General features: G+C 37.3%; 1 protein-coding gene across 20 annotated transcripts in view; it reads left to right on the plus strand.

The window, feature by feature from the left end:
- Positions 1-16258, plus strand: part of DOCK9 (dedicator of cytokinesis 9) — a 285485-nt gene that overhangs the window by 221656 nt on the left and 47571 nt on the right. For 8 of the 20 annotated variants that reach the window (XM_081290938.1, XM_081290942.1, XM_081290945.1 and 5 more), the window contains exons 34-38: positions 1403-1536; positions 3793-3907; positions 7131-7197; positions 8899-8946; positions 11435-11571. In XM_081290938.1, the coding sequence (XP_081147064.1) occupies positions 1403-1536; positions 3793-3907; positions 7131-7197; positions 8899-8946; positions 11435-11571 (501 nt within the window). Of the gene's footprint in view, positions 1-1402; positions 1537-3792; positions 3908-7130; positions 7198-8898; positions 8947-11434; positions 11572-11678; positions 11831-12118; positions 12163-16258 lie in introns of all 20 variants that reach the window. The other 12 variants (XM_081290939.1, XM_081290951.1, XM_081290953.1 and 9 more) reach the window with 6 other exon arrangements.

Raw genomic sequence — 16258 nt, forward strand, 5'->3', positions numbered from 1 at the left:
AGGGGCGCATCATGACATTACCTAAGACATAAATTTATGCCATTAGCTACCAAATTTAAAAGTGAAAAAATATTTTTGGTGCAACTCAAGCTGGCTATTATTTAATTTTTATTTTTTAACTTAGAAGCATCTCACTCCATGCATGCCAGTGAATTTGCCTGCTGAATCTGAAAAATAACTTGCCTTTGTGAGGTGCCAATAATGGCATCTTTGGTTTGGGTCTGTGAGGCCTGCTTACAGCTGCTGAGCACAGTGCCAGAACTCCCCTCGTGCCATCTGCAAAACCAGCCAGGCCTTTCTACTGGTGGCATGCTTTTGGTTCAGCACAGAATGTACAAGTCCAAAGAGTCTTTTTAAAATTACATAATTCATTTAAAGCTTATCTAAGCAGGAAGTCAATGTATTTTTAAGGGCCATCACAGATTTTATTTCAAAGTTGAGCTTTCTTTCTACCCGTAAATGTTTATAACAGAGATTCCCAAATATTCTCAGTTCACAGAGAATAAGGGTGGATCTTATTGTCAGTAATTTTTTTGTGATATCCCTAGGCCAAAACTAATAGTTCTGTTTATTAGAACTTATCTGTTAGCAGTTCTGTTTATTAATAACTAGCAATTCTGTTTATTGGGACTTAGGACCAAATCAACTAATAAATACTTATGATCTAACAACTTAATAGGCATTTGTAAAAATAACAATACACCTAAAATTTTAAAGAAAATAATGCTTGTATTTCATTTTTAATAACCATAATGTTACTAGTGGGTTTTGTTTGCCTAATAGATGCTCATAGCTTCTCATACTTCAGACTCAGATTTTCTACCACCATTCTTACTTCCTGTTTTGATTGATTTTTTTTCTAGTACTTACTTTTTGTCATAGCAACCACCAAATACTCAGCTTCAGCTTCAACAAGATTCAACATAGCATGATCCAGTATTGAAACCACAGTTTCCAGCTAGTATCAAGTATCATTGTGTTTTCCTGAAAATTTAAAATATACCATGAAACCATGCAGAGTAGGGTCCCTTAATACAAAGCTTACATATTATAGGCTTATTGTGAGGCTTATTTGGATGGTTGTAGATGGATTTATTTTCCAATATTTGTTCTATTCCATTCTGAATAATGTATGCCCCTGTAGTCTGAGCAATCAAATAACTAGCAGTTGTGTTTATTTGGTACTTAGAACCAAATAAATGAGTTGACAATAAGTGAGTTGACATTTATTCTGATTAAAAGTTTATTTTTTATCTCATTTTATATGACCTGGCTCTTTAAAAGTGAGCCAACCTCCAAATGGAGGGGAAAATGCCAAAAAAAAAAGCAGTTTCTTTTAAAGTGTAATACTTTATTTTGTTCTCTTTTACCAAAACTTTGGTCTTCGTCAATTTCTGTATAGCTTCTCCATATACAGCATCAACTCCAAACATCAACAGTGTGAGAAATGCTGACTCAAGAGGATCTCTCATAAGCACAGATTCGGGCAACAGCCTTCCAGAAAGAAATAGTGAGAAGAGTAATTCCCTGGATAAGGTGATTTCTTTTCCTACAGTAAACATGCTTCATATTCTCCTGTCTGTTAGATGTGACCTTTTGTTTTTTTCAAACAGTTCATTAAACCTGAAGCAGATGATGCTTTTGTCTAAAGTTGGGATTCATTCCCCCCCCCCTTTTTTTTGTGGTGCTGGGGATCTAGGACCTTAAGCAAGTACTCTACCACTGAGCTACATCCTTAGCCTCCTAAAACTCTGATTTCTGTTTCAAGATCTCAGATCAGGACAATGCTTTCAATAGAGCGCCTTGGGTAATTCTGGCAGGTGGTTCAGGTAGAAAATTAAATTAAAATGCCCTCTTTAGCTGGGCATGGTGGCACATATCTGTAATTGCCGAAGGCCGAGGCAGGGGGATCACAAATTCAAGGCAAGTCTCAGCAATTTAGTGAGGTCCTAACCAATTTAATAAGACCTTGTCTCAAAATAAAAAATAAAAAGGACTGGGGATGGAGCTCAGTGATAAAACACCCCAGGATTTAGTCCTCACTACCAAATAAAAAAAATGCCCTCTTTAGAATCCCCACAGTCTTTACACTGGAGTACACCATTTATAACACAACTACCCACACACGTGTTTATTAGATCCAAGCCAGCTCCAGAAAAGATTAATGGTTTATATCAGCAATTCAGGAATCAGGTGAGATTTGAAATCACTCTTGATTCACATTGTGCCCACCCCCAAAACAACACTTCCTCCTTATAGGTAACCATTTTTCCTAAAGTTACTAAAGGCTCAGACTATTTGGAACTTTGTGGGAAAGGATAGAGATTGAATTTAAATCCAGAACCATGGTAGACTGGTATCACCCTGGGAACTGTTTGTTCCTAAGCTCTTTAAAGTTACAGTAGGGAAGTGCTTCTACCAATACACAGGTGAACCATTTAAGGATGTATTCCTAATTATCAGAAAATGTCCAGACCCCAACATATTCCACAGCATCAGGTTTGTAATCTGGTCATATGGATGGCATTGATGTGATTGTTTTTAAGTACAGTGTGTCAAGGCTTGATATCTCAGTTGTGACATGTGGAACTTTCTCTTTGATCCCAACTTGCCTCCATGTGTAGAGGGAAAAGCTGCTTAGAAGGCACTCTACTTATGTCATACGCAGTGCTGGAGAGGAGCAGGAGAGCTGCCAGTCAGCCAGGAGAAACCGGGTCACTGTGGATTTTTCCCTTCTAACCATTCCACCTTTGCCAGAGGAAATGATGCATGCTGTTCCCTCCCTCCCTCTGCGAGAAGTACTGATTTCTAGTGGCTCTGATTAAGCAAATGGGCAAGATGATGCATCCATACCTGTTTTGCCACTAATAGCATCTTTATTTCTTCCTTAAATAAAAATATTCATATATCTTAGTAATTAAGGCTGTTTATTATATAGATATATATATTTTTTCAATTGGCCACCAACACCTTCAATGAAACATCTTTCACTGTTTTTGGGTTTTACTTTGGTATTTGGCCAAAAAAAAAATGTTCCTGATTTTAATTGGAAATATAACTTGGAATTTTTGTAAATCTCCTTTGTTTTTAATCATGAGATGAGATTGTTGTTGTGTTTTGTTTAAATGGGAACCTGCTATCTAGTGGTAAAACTGCCTTCCCCTCTGCCCCAACCTTCCTCACGTGTGCTGTGTTCTGCTAAGCTGATGATGGAGGAACCACATCGGTTTAGGTCTTTGGCAGTGCTGTACTGAGGTGTCCTGTTTGTCCCCTTGGAGCCTGCCAGGTGTTTTAGTGGTGCCCACTGACTGCCCCACAGTGACCCTGAATGACAGCAGCTCAGCTGCAGGCTTTGGTGGCTGGCGCACAACAGCCCCTCAGGCTCTCCTTACTGTTGCAGCCATGCCGTTCTCTGAAGGAGCTGGGTGACTGGGTGGTGTCTTCTGAGGCCTCACTTCTGCATAGGATCCCAGTGTACACACTTTTTGCTTGAGGTTTTATTTGGCATTTCTAGACTGGCTATCCATTGTGACAGGTTTGTGCCTTCTGGCTTGTGCCTTAGGCAAGTGTGCAAAGGAGACAAGCCAGAACTCTAAGAAACAGCATTTGTGTGTATTATATTTGGGTGAAAGTATGCCTGTCTTTTAATTGTGCCTGTAGTTTGCTTGTACTTTCCAGTTTCTATGATTTAACTTAGTTCTATGAATATTTGTCTTTCAAGGAATAAAAGGTAAATGAATTTTTCCTATAATGAAATTAATTAAAAAATATTACCAATGTTTCCTTTTTTAGCACCAACAAGGTAGCACTTTGGGAAATTCTGTGGTTCGCTGTGACAAACTTGACCAGTTGGAGATTAAGAGCCTGCTCATGTGTTTCCTGTACATCTTAAAAAGCATGTCTGATGGTAGGTTAAAAAAATGAAGATTCCTGTTTTGCTTTCCTTGTTTCACTATTTAATTTTTTTAAACTTATAATCAGTTTAAAAAAACTCAAGGATATAAAAGGATTTCTTCTTTACTTAAAATGTTTGTTAATTTACTAAATGCAGTAGAAATAAAAGCTTTAATTTGAAAAAAATTTTGTTAATTATCTTATTCTAGAAAATGAATTCTAAAATTCGAATTGACCTGTTTTTTAAACATTTATGTTAAACTTTGGCTTATTATCTTAACTAAAGGAGACAAAAGCAGATAAATGAAATAGCTTTTGATTTTTTTTAAATTTCATCTGTCTAAACAAACATTGGCAACTTGCATAACGTATTGATTGATCAGTCTTTGAATTAAAAAATATGTTGCTCATGGATCTAAGCATTCCTTCTATTTAGAAATATCTGTATAATATTCCTGGCTTTAACTGGAAGAGAGAGATAAGTTGTTTTTATTTTCTAATAGTATTATCATAGATTATGTTTCTGATTAAAAGTGTGACAGCCACATTTTTTTAATAGAAATAGGCAGAACTATTCCTGTTTTACCTATATTGTGTAAAGCTTATAAATGTGTGACAGCACAGTTTGAGCTCTGGTGGTGTGATATAACCAATCCCAGGAAATTATGTCAGAATTCAATGTCATAATTCTTATCCTGGTCAAAAATCTGGTCTTATTTTCCCAACAACAAACTAGAAGATGTGTTAGGAGCTTCCTTAAAGTCACTGGATTAAGATAAACTCTCTGAAAACAAAATGCCATTTTTTGAGAACTCGTGCTATGTGTATCTGGTGGCCATAGTTATGAGTGCTACAAATCTGGTAAGAAGGTCTTTCTACCTGAACTTCATGTTTTTGTTTTTATTTATTGAGCTTTCATTTCAGCAGCATTAGTGGCCTGACTATAACACAAGCAGTAGGAATGACCCACTCGTCCTTAAAGTGCTTAAGGAGTGGGTGATTTTGTTACTTTAAAATAGCAATTTAAAAAACAAAGACAAAATGAGCAAGATTTTTCTTGATTGATGACCAAATACACCAGCATGGGGTACTTATTCTGATATTTGGGTTATAAAATTGAAATTTAAGTCAAAAGTTCTAAATTCTGCCTTTTAGTAGTTTTGGTTATATCCTTTTTCCTCTTGGCTTAAAGTTTTCTTTAAAATATTTTAAACTTCAACTATTGAATATGATAAATAATTAGAACATAACTTCTTTTGCATCCAAGTAAAAGTTATCCTTTAAATTCAACCCTTTGGAAAGTCATACACATATTTTTAAAATGTAGCCATTTGAAAAATATGTGTATGATACCAATGCTGGGCCCCTCCTTAAAATCAATTTTAGAATATATTTTTATCCCTCAATTGCCTTCAAGTTATCATTTTCCCCATTATAATTAAAGTTTATATGTGTCCCACTTTAGAAATCTCTTATCCCCAGGGCCATAAAGGTTTTCTCCTATATTTTCTTTGAAGATTCTTTTTTTCAATTTTTACATTTAAATCTAAAAATCTACCTAGAATCGATATTTGTATGTGGTATAGGTTGAAGGAGAAATTAACTCCAGAGATAGTTTATGAGACAACCAAAATCAATTGTGTATTTCTGTAGCTGTGTGTTCCTTCTATCTATTCCATGTTTAATGAGTACTTGAATGCTGGGCCCCACACTATTTGTGTCTTCTTGTGCCTGCTTCCTCTTTTTAGAGCTGTAGGGCTCAATAGCTAGTGTCCAGAGCGAGGAGTAAGTGTGCTGCTGGTTACTGTGTCTGCTTGCTGGGGGCAGCCACGGTGCCTATGGAGGACCTGCCAGGGTCTCCTTGCCTCCTCAAGGGCTTGCCAGGATGACCAGCCAAAAGTAAACAGTCTCTCCATCTGAATTCTGTGCACAAGATCTCCCCAAAATAGAAACTACCTTAACCCATCCTCATTACTGGTCTACTGAGCCAAATGCCTTTAGAATTAGGAACAATTGATTTACATCTCCATTCAGATATATATTTTTAGGCAGGTAAATAGGAGAATTACTTAATGTCTGAGGGCTATGTTGGTGCATCTGTAAATGGCAGCACTCTTCTGCATGGGAATGAGAGTGAGGATTAGATGACACAATATATGGAGAATTGGGACAGCACTAACACAGTGCCTGGCACAAATTCTTGCTATAGCTCCCATGTCTTCCCTGAGTCACTGCTTCTCATAAGTGTGAAGCATGTGGGCATGCAGCCATCAGCCTGTTTGCAGCCATCTTTTCCATTCATTTCAGGTTCCAAAGGCTCCAAATCTTTTCATCTGTTTTCCAACATTTTAAAATTTAAGAGGGCAAAAAATGCTTAACTATGAAGTGATAGCACCTTTGTGCAATACCAGATTGATAAGGGTTCATACATAAATTTAAAAATACATACCATGCAATAAACTATTTCACTTCTGGGAATTTTCCCTATAAGATGTAGTTGGATGTATATGCAAAAACTCACATTCATAAAGACATAGTTATAGTAGAAAATGTTATAGGAAAAGATCAGTAAATGTCTGTCAATAAGGAGATTGGTTAACCCAATTATGGTGCATCCATAAAGAGGAATGTTGTGCATCTTGGAAAAGTTTGAGGTAGATGAAGCTATGTTGTTCAGTTAAAACTCAAAAGACAAAATAGTATGTATATCACGTAGAAAGTTTCTGCAGATTCCTTGCTGGGGAGGGATTCTGTAGTAGGAAATAATGAAAACCTAACTTTGGATTGTGTGCCCACTTGTTTTGTTTTGTTTTGTTTTTAATTTTCTTGACTATTCAAGAGCACAATCTGTATAAATTAAATAATCCTTATGCTATAATATAGTACCAGGTGATTTATGATAAGATTCAAATTCAGGTTTTCAAGTGTAGCTTCTTTAAATTGAATAAGTCTGGAGTAACCCTCCCTTGGGGCCCCTCCCACTACAGGAACTCTGTTTTCTTTCTATTACTTTAATAAATACTGTTAATTTGCTGTCATAAATAAATTGACTTAAGCCTGTTATGTATGTTACCCACTTTTTTTTTTTTTTGTCCTTTGATTATCTATGACTTGGGGCACAGGAAGGGTTTGGAGACCTACAATCTGACATCTCTTTCCATTATCACAGTAGGTGATTTTCCATAATGTAAATGAAATATATTGTAATTCTGACAAAATAAATATTTGTTTTCTAGATGCTTTGTTTACATATTGGAACAAGGCTTCAACATCTGAACTTATGGATTTTTTTACAATATCTGAGTGAGTTATTTTGTCTTTGTTGCCTCATAATTCTACCCTGCCCCCATGGTGCTAGGGATCAAACCCAGGGCCTTGCATATGCTAGACATATGCTCCACCTCAGCTATATACTCTCAAGCTTTACCTCATAATTCTTCCCAGAGGAAGAAGAGGTCTGAAGAGCACTGTGTAGTTGAGCCAGGAATGAATTTTATGTCACATATTCTTATTCCTTAAGCTCTTTCTCCTGGACCTGACCCCAGCACCTATTTTCAGAGCTTATGAGCTAGTAAACAGTAGCCAACTTTAAATTATTGCAGATATGTGATTGTTCTAGATAAAAAGTGACTATTTAAGTCATTTTCATAAAATAATACAAAATTTACTCACTGGATTGGGCTGATGCTGCTTCTCTAAGTTGAATCTAATAACTATATTGTCTCATTTTATCTCCTTTGTATGAGTTTCTGATTACCTTTAAGCTCTTTCTTTTTAGAAACACAAGTTCACAATGCCTTCTAAAACTGCCAGGGGCAGATAATTTTTCAAATTTAGAATTTTTAAAATTTTTTTGAAAAGTTTATATAGAGAGTGTATTTATATAGAGAGTGGCAGTATCTCAGCACTCCACAAACACATAAATATCTGCAGTTTAAAAAACTGAAGTTCTATTATTATTCACAATAATTGGATAAATCATAACTCTTGATGTCTGTTAGTTTGATCATATTTTGGTGGCAAATGTATTTGCATGAAAACAAGCAGAAACCCAGTTTTCAAGAGCTTTTGTGTATTTGGGGATTATAAGTAAAGGGCCGTGGGCTTGACCTGCTAGCAGGGGCTTCCTTCAAAGCCTCATGACTACTCCCTCTGCTGAGTAAAACAGGGGACCTGTCATGTAGGGAAGAATCAGCTCCAAAGGATTTGTTGTTTTAACTATCTTATTGCATGATTTTTAAAAGAGTCAAGTGTTGTAGGTGCAGTAAAATAAAACAAAAAACTACATACTTGATATCTGTAAGGTATTATTATTCCATACGCTTGAGCCAAAACAGAGTTCCTTTCACAGATGTGAATGAGTACTATGAATGAGGATGGATAAGCAACTTAGTGTTTAGGGTATCCAACATACTCTTTTTTTTAATATTTATTTTTTAGTTGTTGGTGGACACAATATCTTTATTTCATTTTTATGTGGTGCTGAGGCCCGAACCCAGTGCCTCACATGTGCTACTCGAGCAATCTACCACTGAGCCCCAGCCCCTCTTTTTTTTATTATTATTATTTTTAATTATAGATGGACACAATACCTTTATTGTAGTTGTTTATTTTTTTTCAATGTGGTGCTGAGGATCACACCCAGTGCCTCACACGTGCAACCACTGAGCCACAACCCTAGCCCTTCCAACATAGTCTTAAGGCAAACTGCCTTGGAGTAAATCTGCCAGCCCCAAGTGGATGGGAAGTCCCATTAGTCCTTGGCCTTCATTCTGTGGTGCTCCACCAGCTACCACAGTACTAATTATTAAACTGTGGGCTCCTCTTACAATGTAATAATTTCTCTGGGTTTAGAGGGACCTTCCAGAGAATCTCTAAAAACCGGAAGTACAGGATTAGTGGTAGACATATTTAATTTATTATTATTAATCGGCTTAAATAAAACATTGTGTTGATAATAGTCTTATCTTCCCATTGCCTGATAATTTTTCATCCCATCTGCAGGGTCTGCTTGCACCAGTTCCAGTACATGGGAAAGCGATACATAGCCAGGTACTGTGGGGCATTCTAGTTTGAAATGTCCCATCACTTTCTATATTACTTGGATCTGAATGTGTGGGAATGGTCGTCTGTGGTGATTGGCAGGTGGGATTCACATAAACAGCCATGGAGACAGGTGGCAGGCCTTGGATTGCCACCGTAGAATCTGTTAGCATCTTTTGTTGGTGTTCCTACATTCCTTCTGTCTAGTTTTGTCTCGTGCTCCTCTCTTGGAAGGATTGTCTTCAGTGGCCTACTGCTAACTTCTACACCTCATTCCAGATTCTTCCTCATGCTCTGTTATGTCTCTTCTCTTACTTTTCTCCCATTCTTCATGTAGTTTATTTTCTCAATGATTTCTCTTCCTGTTTCACATTCAAAGGTCATTCAAAGAACATAAGTTCTTTCTCCCAACTTATGTTCTCATGTAACCACCCTCCTTTCTTAATGAAAGAATTTTTTTAGCCTGTCTCAGATTGTGTGGATTGCCACAATTCTTCTCTAAAATGGAGCCTTCCCTCCTCCTATTCTGACTCAGCAGTTAGTGCCTGTGTTGTATCTGACTGGAACTCTTCTTCAGTGTCCTAGCTCCCTAGTGCCCTGGGGCGCCATACTCCTAGACCCCAGGAGAGCTGGAGGCTCTTGCTGAGGTGTCCACACAGCATTTCCCCACAGCACGTCTTGTCCTTCCAGGCTCTTACTCTGCCCGGTAGCCGTTTGGAGTGTCTGTGTGGTGGGCCATTCTCTTAGTGCAGGTCTGGGATCTTATTCTACCTAGCACATTTTTCTATTGTTGTTTTTAACCGTTTAAAGTAAGATTACATTTATGTTTTAAGAAAAGCTTTAAAGTTTAGTTGTAATGGAGAACTGTTTTTCCTAATTCTATTTTATAGCAATAAACTTTAACAGACATTAATAGACTTTCTATTGGAGTATAAAGTATTAGTCCTTGGCCTTCATTCTGCGGTGCTTTTTATGTTAGCATTGTCCTCATTTAGAGATGCTTGAGAAATATTCATATATTATGTTTTATGTTAAGAAATAAAAGCATGTGTTTTCTTTTTAAAAGAAGAAAATTTTAGACTATTTTGTACTTTCCTTCTATGGATGTTTTCTATTTTTAATTGAAATGTAGCATTTAAAGTACTTTAATCTTAACTTTCATTTTTTATTCACAACAATAATTTTTATATTTGAGTTTTTGTGTACCAAATGCAAATATATACAAGGTGTCTCAATACCAATAATTTCTTACCTTGACTTTTATTCTCTTTGACTTTGTCCCACAAATATGGGCAAGGAGTGTATTTTATAACCAGAAAACACTGTGCTGGGTGATCTTCACACCCTCTTTGCAGATACTGTCACTTACATCACAAGATGGCATTTAATGAATGTTCTATCAAGTAGACTAAAATGCCTCAGAGCTTAAAATGGCAAATATGGAAAGCTGAAGATTTTTGTCCTGACAAAATATTTTAGAATTGGGTTTTGCAAAGAGGCTACTTTTTCCCAGTGGACATAAATTTAACTTTTTTAAAGAAAATCTGATTTCATAAGCCCCTGTACATATTTGCATATGATATGGACTGCCTTAACATTAGCTGATCAGAGGAAGATAGAAGTGGAGGTGTTGTTACTTTGTTCCATGCACTGTGGAAAGATATGTCCTGCTTTATATAAAATTGCCATGGTTTCTGCTGCATGCAATAAAGATCCTGAACCATAATGTGAACATTGTCAGTGTTTGCCATCCTCGATGGTCCAGTTGTATGAACATTGTGCCTTTTTCTGTCACTTGGAAATCACCCAGCAGCATGCCGTCGATGATAGTCCATGCATGTCCCTGTTCTCCTACACACAGTAACATAGTGAGGGGCACGGTTGGCTCTGGGACGGGGGACAGGTCCCATTTCCATCTGCTCTGGTGATGGTACACAGTAGGAAGTCAGCTATTTGACTGCTAACCCAGATCACTTTTCTGTTTTCTCTACTTGACTGCTGACAAGTTTAACAAAGTGTGTGGCTCTTCTTCCTGCTTGGGTAAGAATAAAGGTGTTAAAACTTTTAGTCTCATATAACCCTCCCATTGCATGTATGTTCTCTGTTTCTTCCAGTTCATTTTTTAAATTAGAAACAAGGTTTTTTTGCTCTTTCATAACATCTTATCCCAAAAGGTTCACAGTGTTTTGACAGTTGTCAGAACACGGACCTTTAGGACCACATTGGAGTGCTGCTCACGTTTTGAAAGTTGTGTCTCTGTAGTACTTCCTAAAAATGAGAAGTTCTCTGCTTTGGCTTGATTTTTGCTTCTTTGTCATCAGGTGCTTTGCTGTGAACACTGTAAGAGCTGCTGCCTGTGTGTCTGTGGCTGTTCAACTGCACTGTCAGTGCATGGCTCGTCCCCTCTGTGCCATGTCCTGGCTTCACTAATGCTCCCCTCTCGCTGCAGTGTAACACATCTAACTTTTGCTTCTATCCCATTTCACTCATGTTGCAGGAACCAGGAGGGGTTGGGACCCATAGTTCATGATCGAAAATCTCAGACATTGCCTGTTTCCCGTAACAGAACAGGAATGATGCATGCCAGATTGCAGCAGCTGGGCAGCCTGGATAACTCTGTCACTTTTAACCACAGTAAGTCCCATGACATACCATCGTAACAGCCAGCTATCTCTCTGCCATCTCAGAGGGGAGATCCCCAGCCACACCGTACCACATCACCGACTTGATTTTTATTCCAGCTCGAAGCAAATAGGATGAAGAGCTCTTGGCACAGTTCCATTCATTGGAGGAGAATCCTGAGCCCTGGGGAGTGACAAAATGTGGCACATGATCAACTACAGCACCAGTCCTAAAAGCTAGACCCTTTGCCCCATCCCCAAAGCAAAATTTGGTAGGCCCAATAGCCTAATATTCCCAGTACTTTAAACATAATGCTTGGATTCGTTGCCTGTAGCCAGCTTATCATTGATTTTCCCCTGCACCTCCCAAGAGCATCTGGAACAGACTCCTTTGCCCTCCTGATCTCGTGCATATAATTGATCAAGCGTCCACATTCTGACATTCTGGCTCTGAATGTTTATTAATCCTTACACTGCTATGAAAACATAAAGTCCGTGAATCGATTTGCGAGGGTGTGGAAAAGCATCCAATAACAAAGTGACTTTTTCTGTGTTTTCAGTGTGAGAAAGATATCAAGTGTGCTTGGAATTTCTGTAGACAATGGTAAGATTTAATCAGGTTGAAGTCTGCTTATGAGGCCGCTTCACTTGCAAACCAAGATCTTTTTATTCATCTTGCCTTCCTAACTTTGGGGCTTTTCTAACTTTGCAATAGAGATTCTGCCAAAACATGGGAGCTTATTTTAAATTTACTTTTATCAGTCAACAGAAGGGTCGTGGCATCATGTGCTGTTTCTAGAAATTTCCTGTTTCATCTGCTTAAGGGTTTCTCAAAGCAGAAAACAAACCATCCAGCACATGAAAAATTAATATGACCATCTACTATAAGTTCCATTTCTGTTAGTGTTGTGTTCTCTGAATTGTTCCATCTCTTCTCCAAGCATGACCTACCTATCTGCTGTTTTACCTGGACTATTTGTATTTGTATTGTTTGTTCTCATTCCAAGTACTGTCTTTAATACATGATTGTTAATATCTTTTCATCATTTCTAATCACAAATGTCCATTCACTGTGATTTTCATACCTCTCTCTAATACGTGCTAAGAGTAAAGACAATATTCTCATTGTCTAGTATTGATAATAGTTCAAAGTAAAACAAGTGAGGAATGGAAATCCAGTAACTTCTCACACTTCCATCCCAACAAAATTAAATGTAATAGGTATAGTCTCTCTGTGTAAAATTCTAGGCTTCATTTAAATCAATATTGTGTCAATCTACCACACAGTGAATTGAGAGCCTTAAAATGCTAGTTCTAAGTTCTACACTTAGCTGTAGAATGCACATTTATTGACAGAATTAAGGCTACAATATTTGATTTTTTAAAACTTTGGACAAGGAGATGAAACAAACAAAACCTGAAGTTTTTTATTTGTAACTTTCATTTCCTATTTGGCAATAGCATTTCAGTCCCTGGTGATATATTAGACCTGCTAGACTCCCTCTGCCCAGATAATTTACATAACACAGAGACTAATTCACTGTCAGTTGAAATTAGTGCTTTAATTTTAAAGCCTTTTTTTTTTAATCAAAAGCAGATCAAGGATCCACTTCCAGTGATAATCATTTATGAAACACAAAAAACAAGCAAAAATTTAATTAATGATCAACCCACGAAGAAATGGTCTTAATCTACTTCAGTATGCAGAAGCTCCTTTTGCTGCAAATGGATTTTGTGGTGGTAGCTTGAATTGGAGGAGAGAGACAGCTGGTATTGTGCTGCTGCCAAGAGCCATGTTGTTAACATGGTGGACTTCCATTCTCTCTTCCTGCCACCCATAGAGAACCTCGTCTCCCCTGCTCCCTTCTCTCTGTCTCACGTTTTCACTTTCATCAGTTTTCAGTGGCACCCTGTCATCAATCACATTTTCTTCTGCTTTGGCAGGAAACAGTGTATCACTGACTCTTAGCCTTTGTCTGAGTTTTCACAGTTCCTCCTCACCCTGAGTTGGTCTGATGCCCCCTTAGGCATTTCATCTACTCCTAGGACTCAGTCTTCCCTTCCATCTCTAATTCTGAGTATGTGCTTGAGTGACCTCAGCCTTTCCCTCCAGTAGCTCTTTGAGCTCTGAATGATCAATTCAGCCACAGCCACAGAAAAGGGAGTGTATACTCTATGTATGTATACACGTGTATGGGTGTGAACATGTATATGGAGATGTTCATACTCGTTCATTTACATCTTCACCTAAGTATCCTATGGGGAATTTGTAGAGATATCTTTTTAAAAATCCTATTACCAATAAATACAATACCTTCTGTTGGGCCAACCATATGACACAGATCCATTACAGATCCATTATGTGAGAGACCTGCCAGGGGTATCTCAGAGTCTAAAAAGACTAAAAATAGTAAGAACCCCTGTACATCATTGTTTGTTAGACTTTAGTTAGACCAGCAGGGAGCAGCAGAGGCCTGTGAAAAACTTAGTCATCTGTAGGTTTGGCCATTTGCAGCATCCCTTGCCATCCCCAACACCTATTGAGAGTAGGACCAGGGAAGACACCATATGTGCTGCACATGTAATTCTCACAGGAACTTAAATTTATTTTTCAATATGGGTAGGAAATCATGAAAATGGCAAAACCCCCACAATGGCCAAATAGTCTTAATTATTTGGAAAACCATTCTTAAAGAATGTTTGGGTCTTTGCCCGGGTATATGAGCTATTAACCAATTAACTATTGACCTATTTTAGTGTAACTTGCACTCATTGTTTGGCAATAGAAAAGAAATTTGTATCAAAGAAAAAATTGAGAGTGATAGCTACCTGTAAATATGTAACCGCCCAAAGAAAGGGAAAACTAGGTGAAAAAACTAGGTGTTTGTAAGTAAGTGATATATTTTACCAGAAAAAAAAAAAACCCACAAAATTCACTTGCATGATAATTCATTTTTCCTGCTGGTAGGATAGGAGGGAAAGCCAGCCAAGAGGTAGGGACATGTAAAGAAAACTTGTGTTTCATGTAACCCAGTACAAGAGGCATTTAAAATCACTGGGTTGAATTACAGAGAATTTGATTTAAGGTCAGGATGAGAAAGCATTTTATAACTAAACTGTCGGTGAGTGGTGTGTGCTGAGCTACCTGTAAAGCTATAAAGCTGGAGTGAACACTTGAAGCTGGGGTGTGAAAACAGGGAATGAGACCCTATGGGGACATTGTCCTGGTCATTTAAGTATTGTGTGAGGAATGAGAGGACATGGCTTTTGAGGCCTTATTTAGCTCTAAAGTTCTTTGATATCTGTGAAGCACAAGTAAGAAAATGAATATAGGTGATAATTAAATTCATTTACTGTATAAAAAATGAATTTAGGTGTGGATTAATATGAAAAATACAGAGAATGTGTGCATCTCTGAATTAAAATTAATCTTTCCAAAGTTTTTAAGTGTATATAATACATCTTTAAAATTTGGTTAAATGTACTCAGATGCTTTTTACTTATATATGTGAGATAGCAAATTAAATGTTTGTTTGTAAAGCCATATTTCCTTGATTCTGAGACATATTTTTGCACATTTTGTAGCATTTCTGAAATTGAGCTGTATCTTCATTTTACATCTAATAAGTTTGTCTATCATTAATTGGTGTTTTTCATAGTTGATAGGGGTCTTAGAATTGAGAAAGTCTGATACAGTGCTTGTTTAAAGTCAGTCATCTTAGTGTCCTTAAAGAGCACTTTAAATTTAAAAGTATCATATGTCTAAACCAACTGTTCTTACAGTTTTCTGTCCATATTCATGCTAGGCACCATTTTAGACAACAGCTGAGCTTTAGGTACAGTGTTCTATAGCGAAGAGAAAGCTGATGGCATGACACCTACTTCTCAACTACAGACTCCTAGATTGCAGACTGTCTGCAGATCATTCTGAGCATATTTGTTTTCTTGTGTGTGAATCGAGCAGAAAGCAAGTCACATAATTTTTGCCTTGGAGTATCATTCCTTATTCTACATTCTACTCCTTTCCTATCAATTGCTGAAGAAAACCTTACCAATAAAAGTGGGAGAGAGGTGAATAATGGATTTGTTGAAGTTGATCAGTTTGATATTTGGCAAAAATGTTTACATTCAGTAAAGCCATATGCCATGAATTAATATATCAAAGACAGTAGATCTTCCACATTTGGGGAATTCTTTTAGCAAGATTTCTCATCATTCATTAATTTTGTTTTCTCATAAAACTTCTTACTTTTTCTGGATTTGTATTTTGGTCCAAAATTTCTTAAAGGAAAGGCAGCTATCGGGAAGAAAGCACATTCTGTAAGACTCTGGATCTGACCTTAGTCTGCTATCCCAAACGTCCTCTCACTATCAGAATAGGCCTTTGACTATGGAATGGGCCTCTGCCCAGGTCACCACATCACCTCTGATGTCAGGGTGAGGAATAAGGAAAAGTTTCCATATGTAGTCACCATTAGTAAGTAGATCTATTTGGGTAAGATGAATGTATAAAGTTGAACAATGTTAATTAAATCTAAGCATAGCAGATGACAAAAGGGGGTAAAAGATTTTAGAATAAGTCTTTTGTCATTGACAACAGAATAAATACTGTGTGAATTTAAGCAGTGAATTCTAAAGACTCAGAAGGAGCTGTGGCACTGTTACCCAAGATGTCTTATCTGTAGAGAAGTTCTGCCCTT

Source organism: Spermophilus citellus, assembly GCF_964194105.1.
Source record: "Spermophilus citellus genome assembly, chromosome: 1".
Taxonomy (NCBI): domain Eukaryota; kingdom Metazoa; phylum Chordata; class Mammalia; order Rodentia; family Sciuridae; genus Spermophilus; species Spermophilus citellus.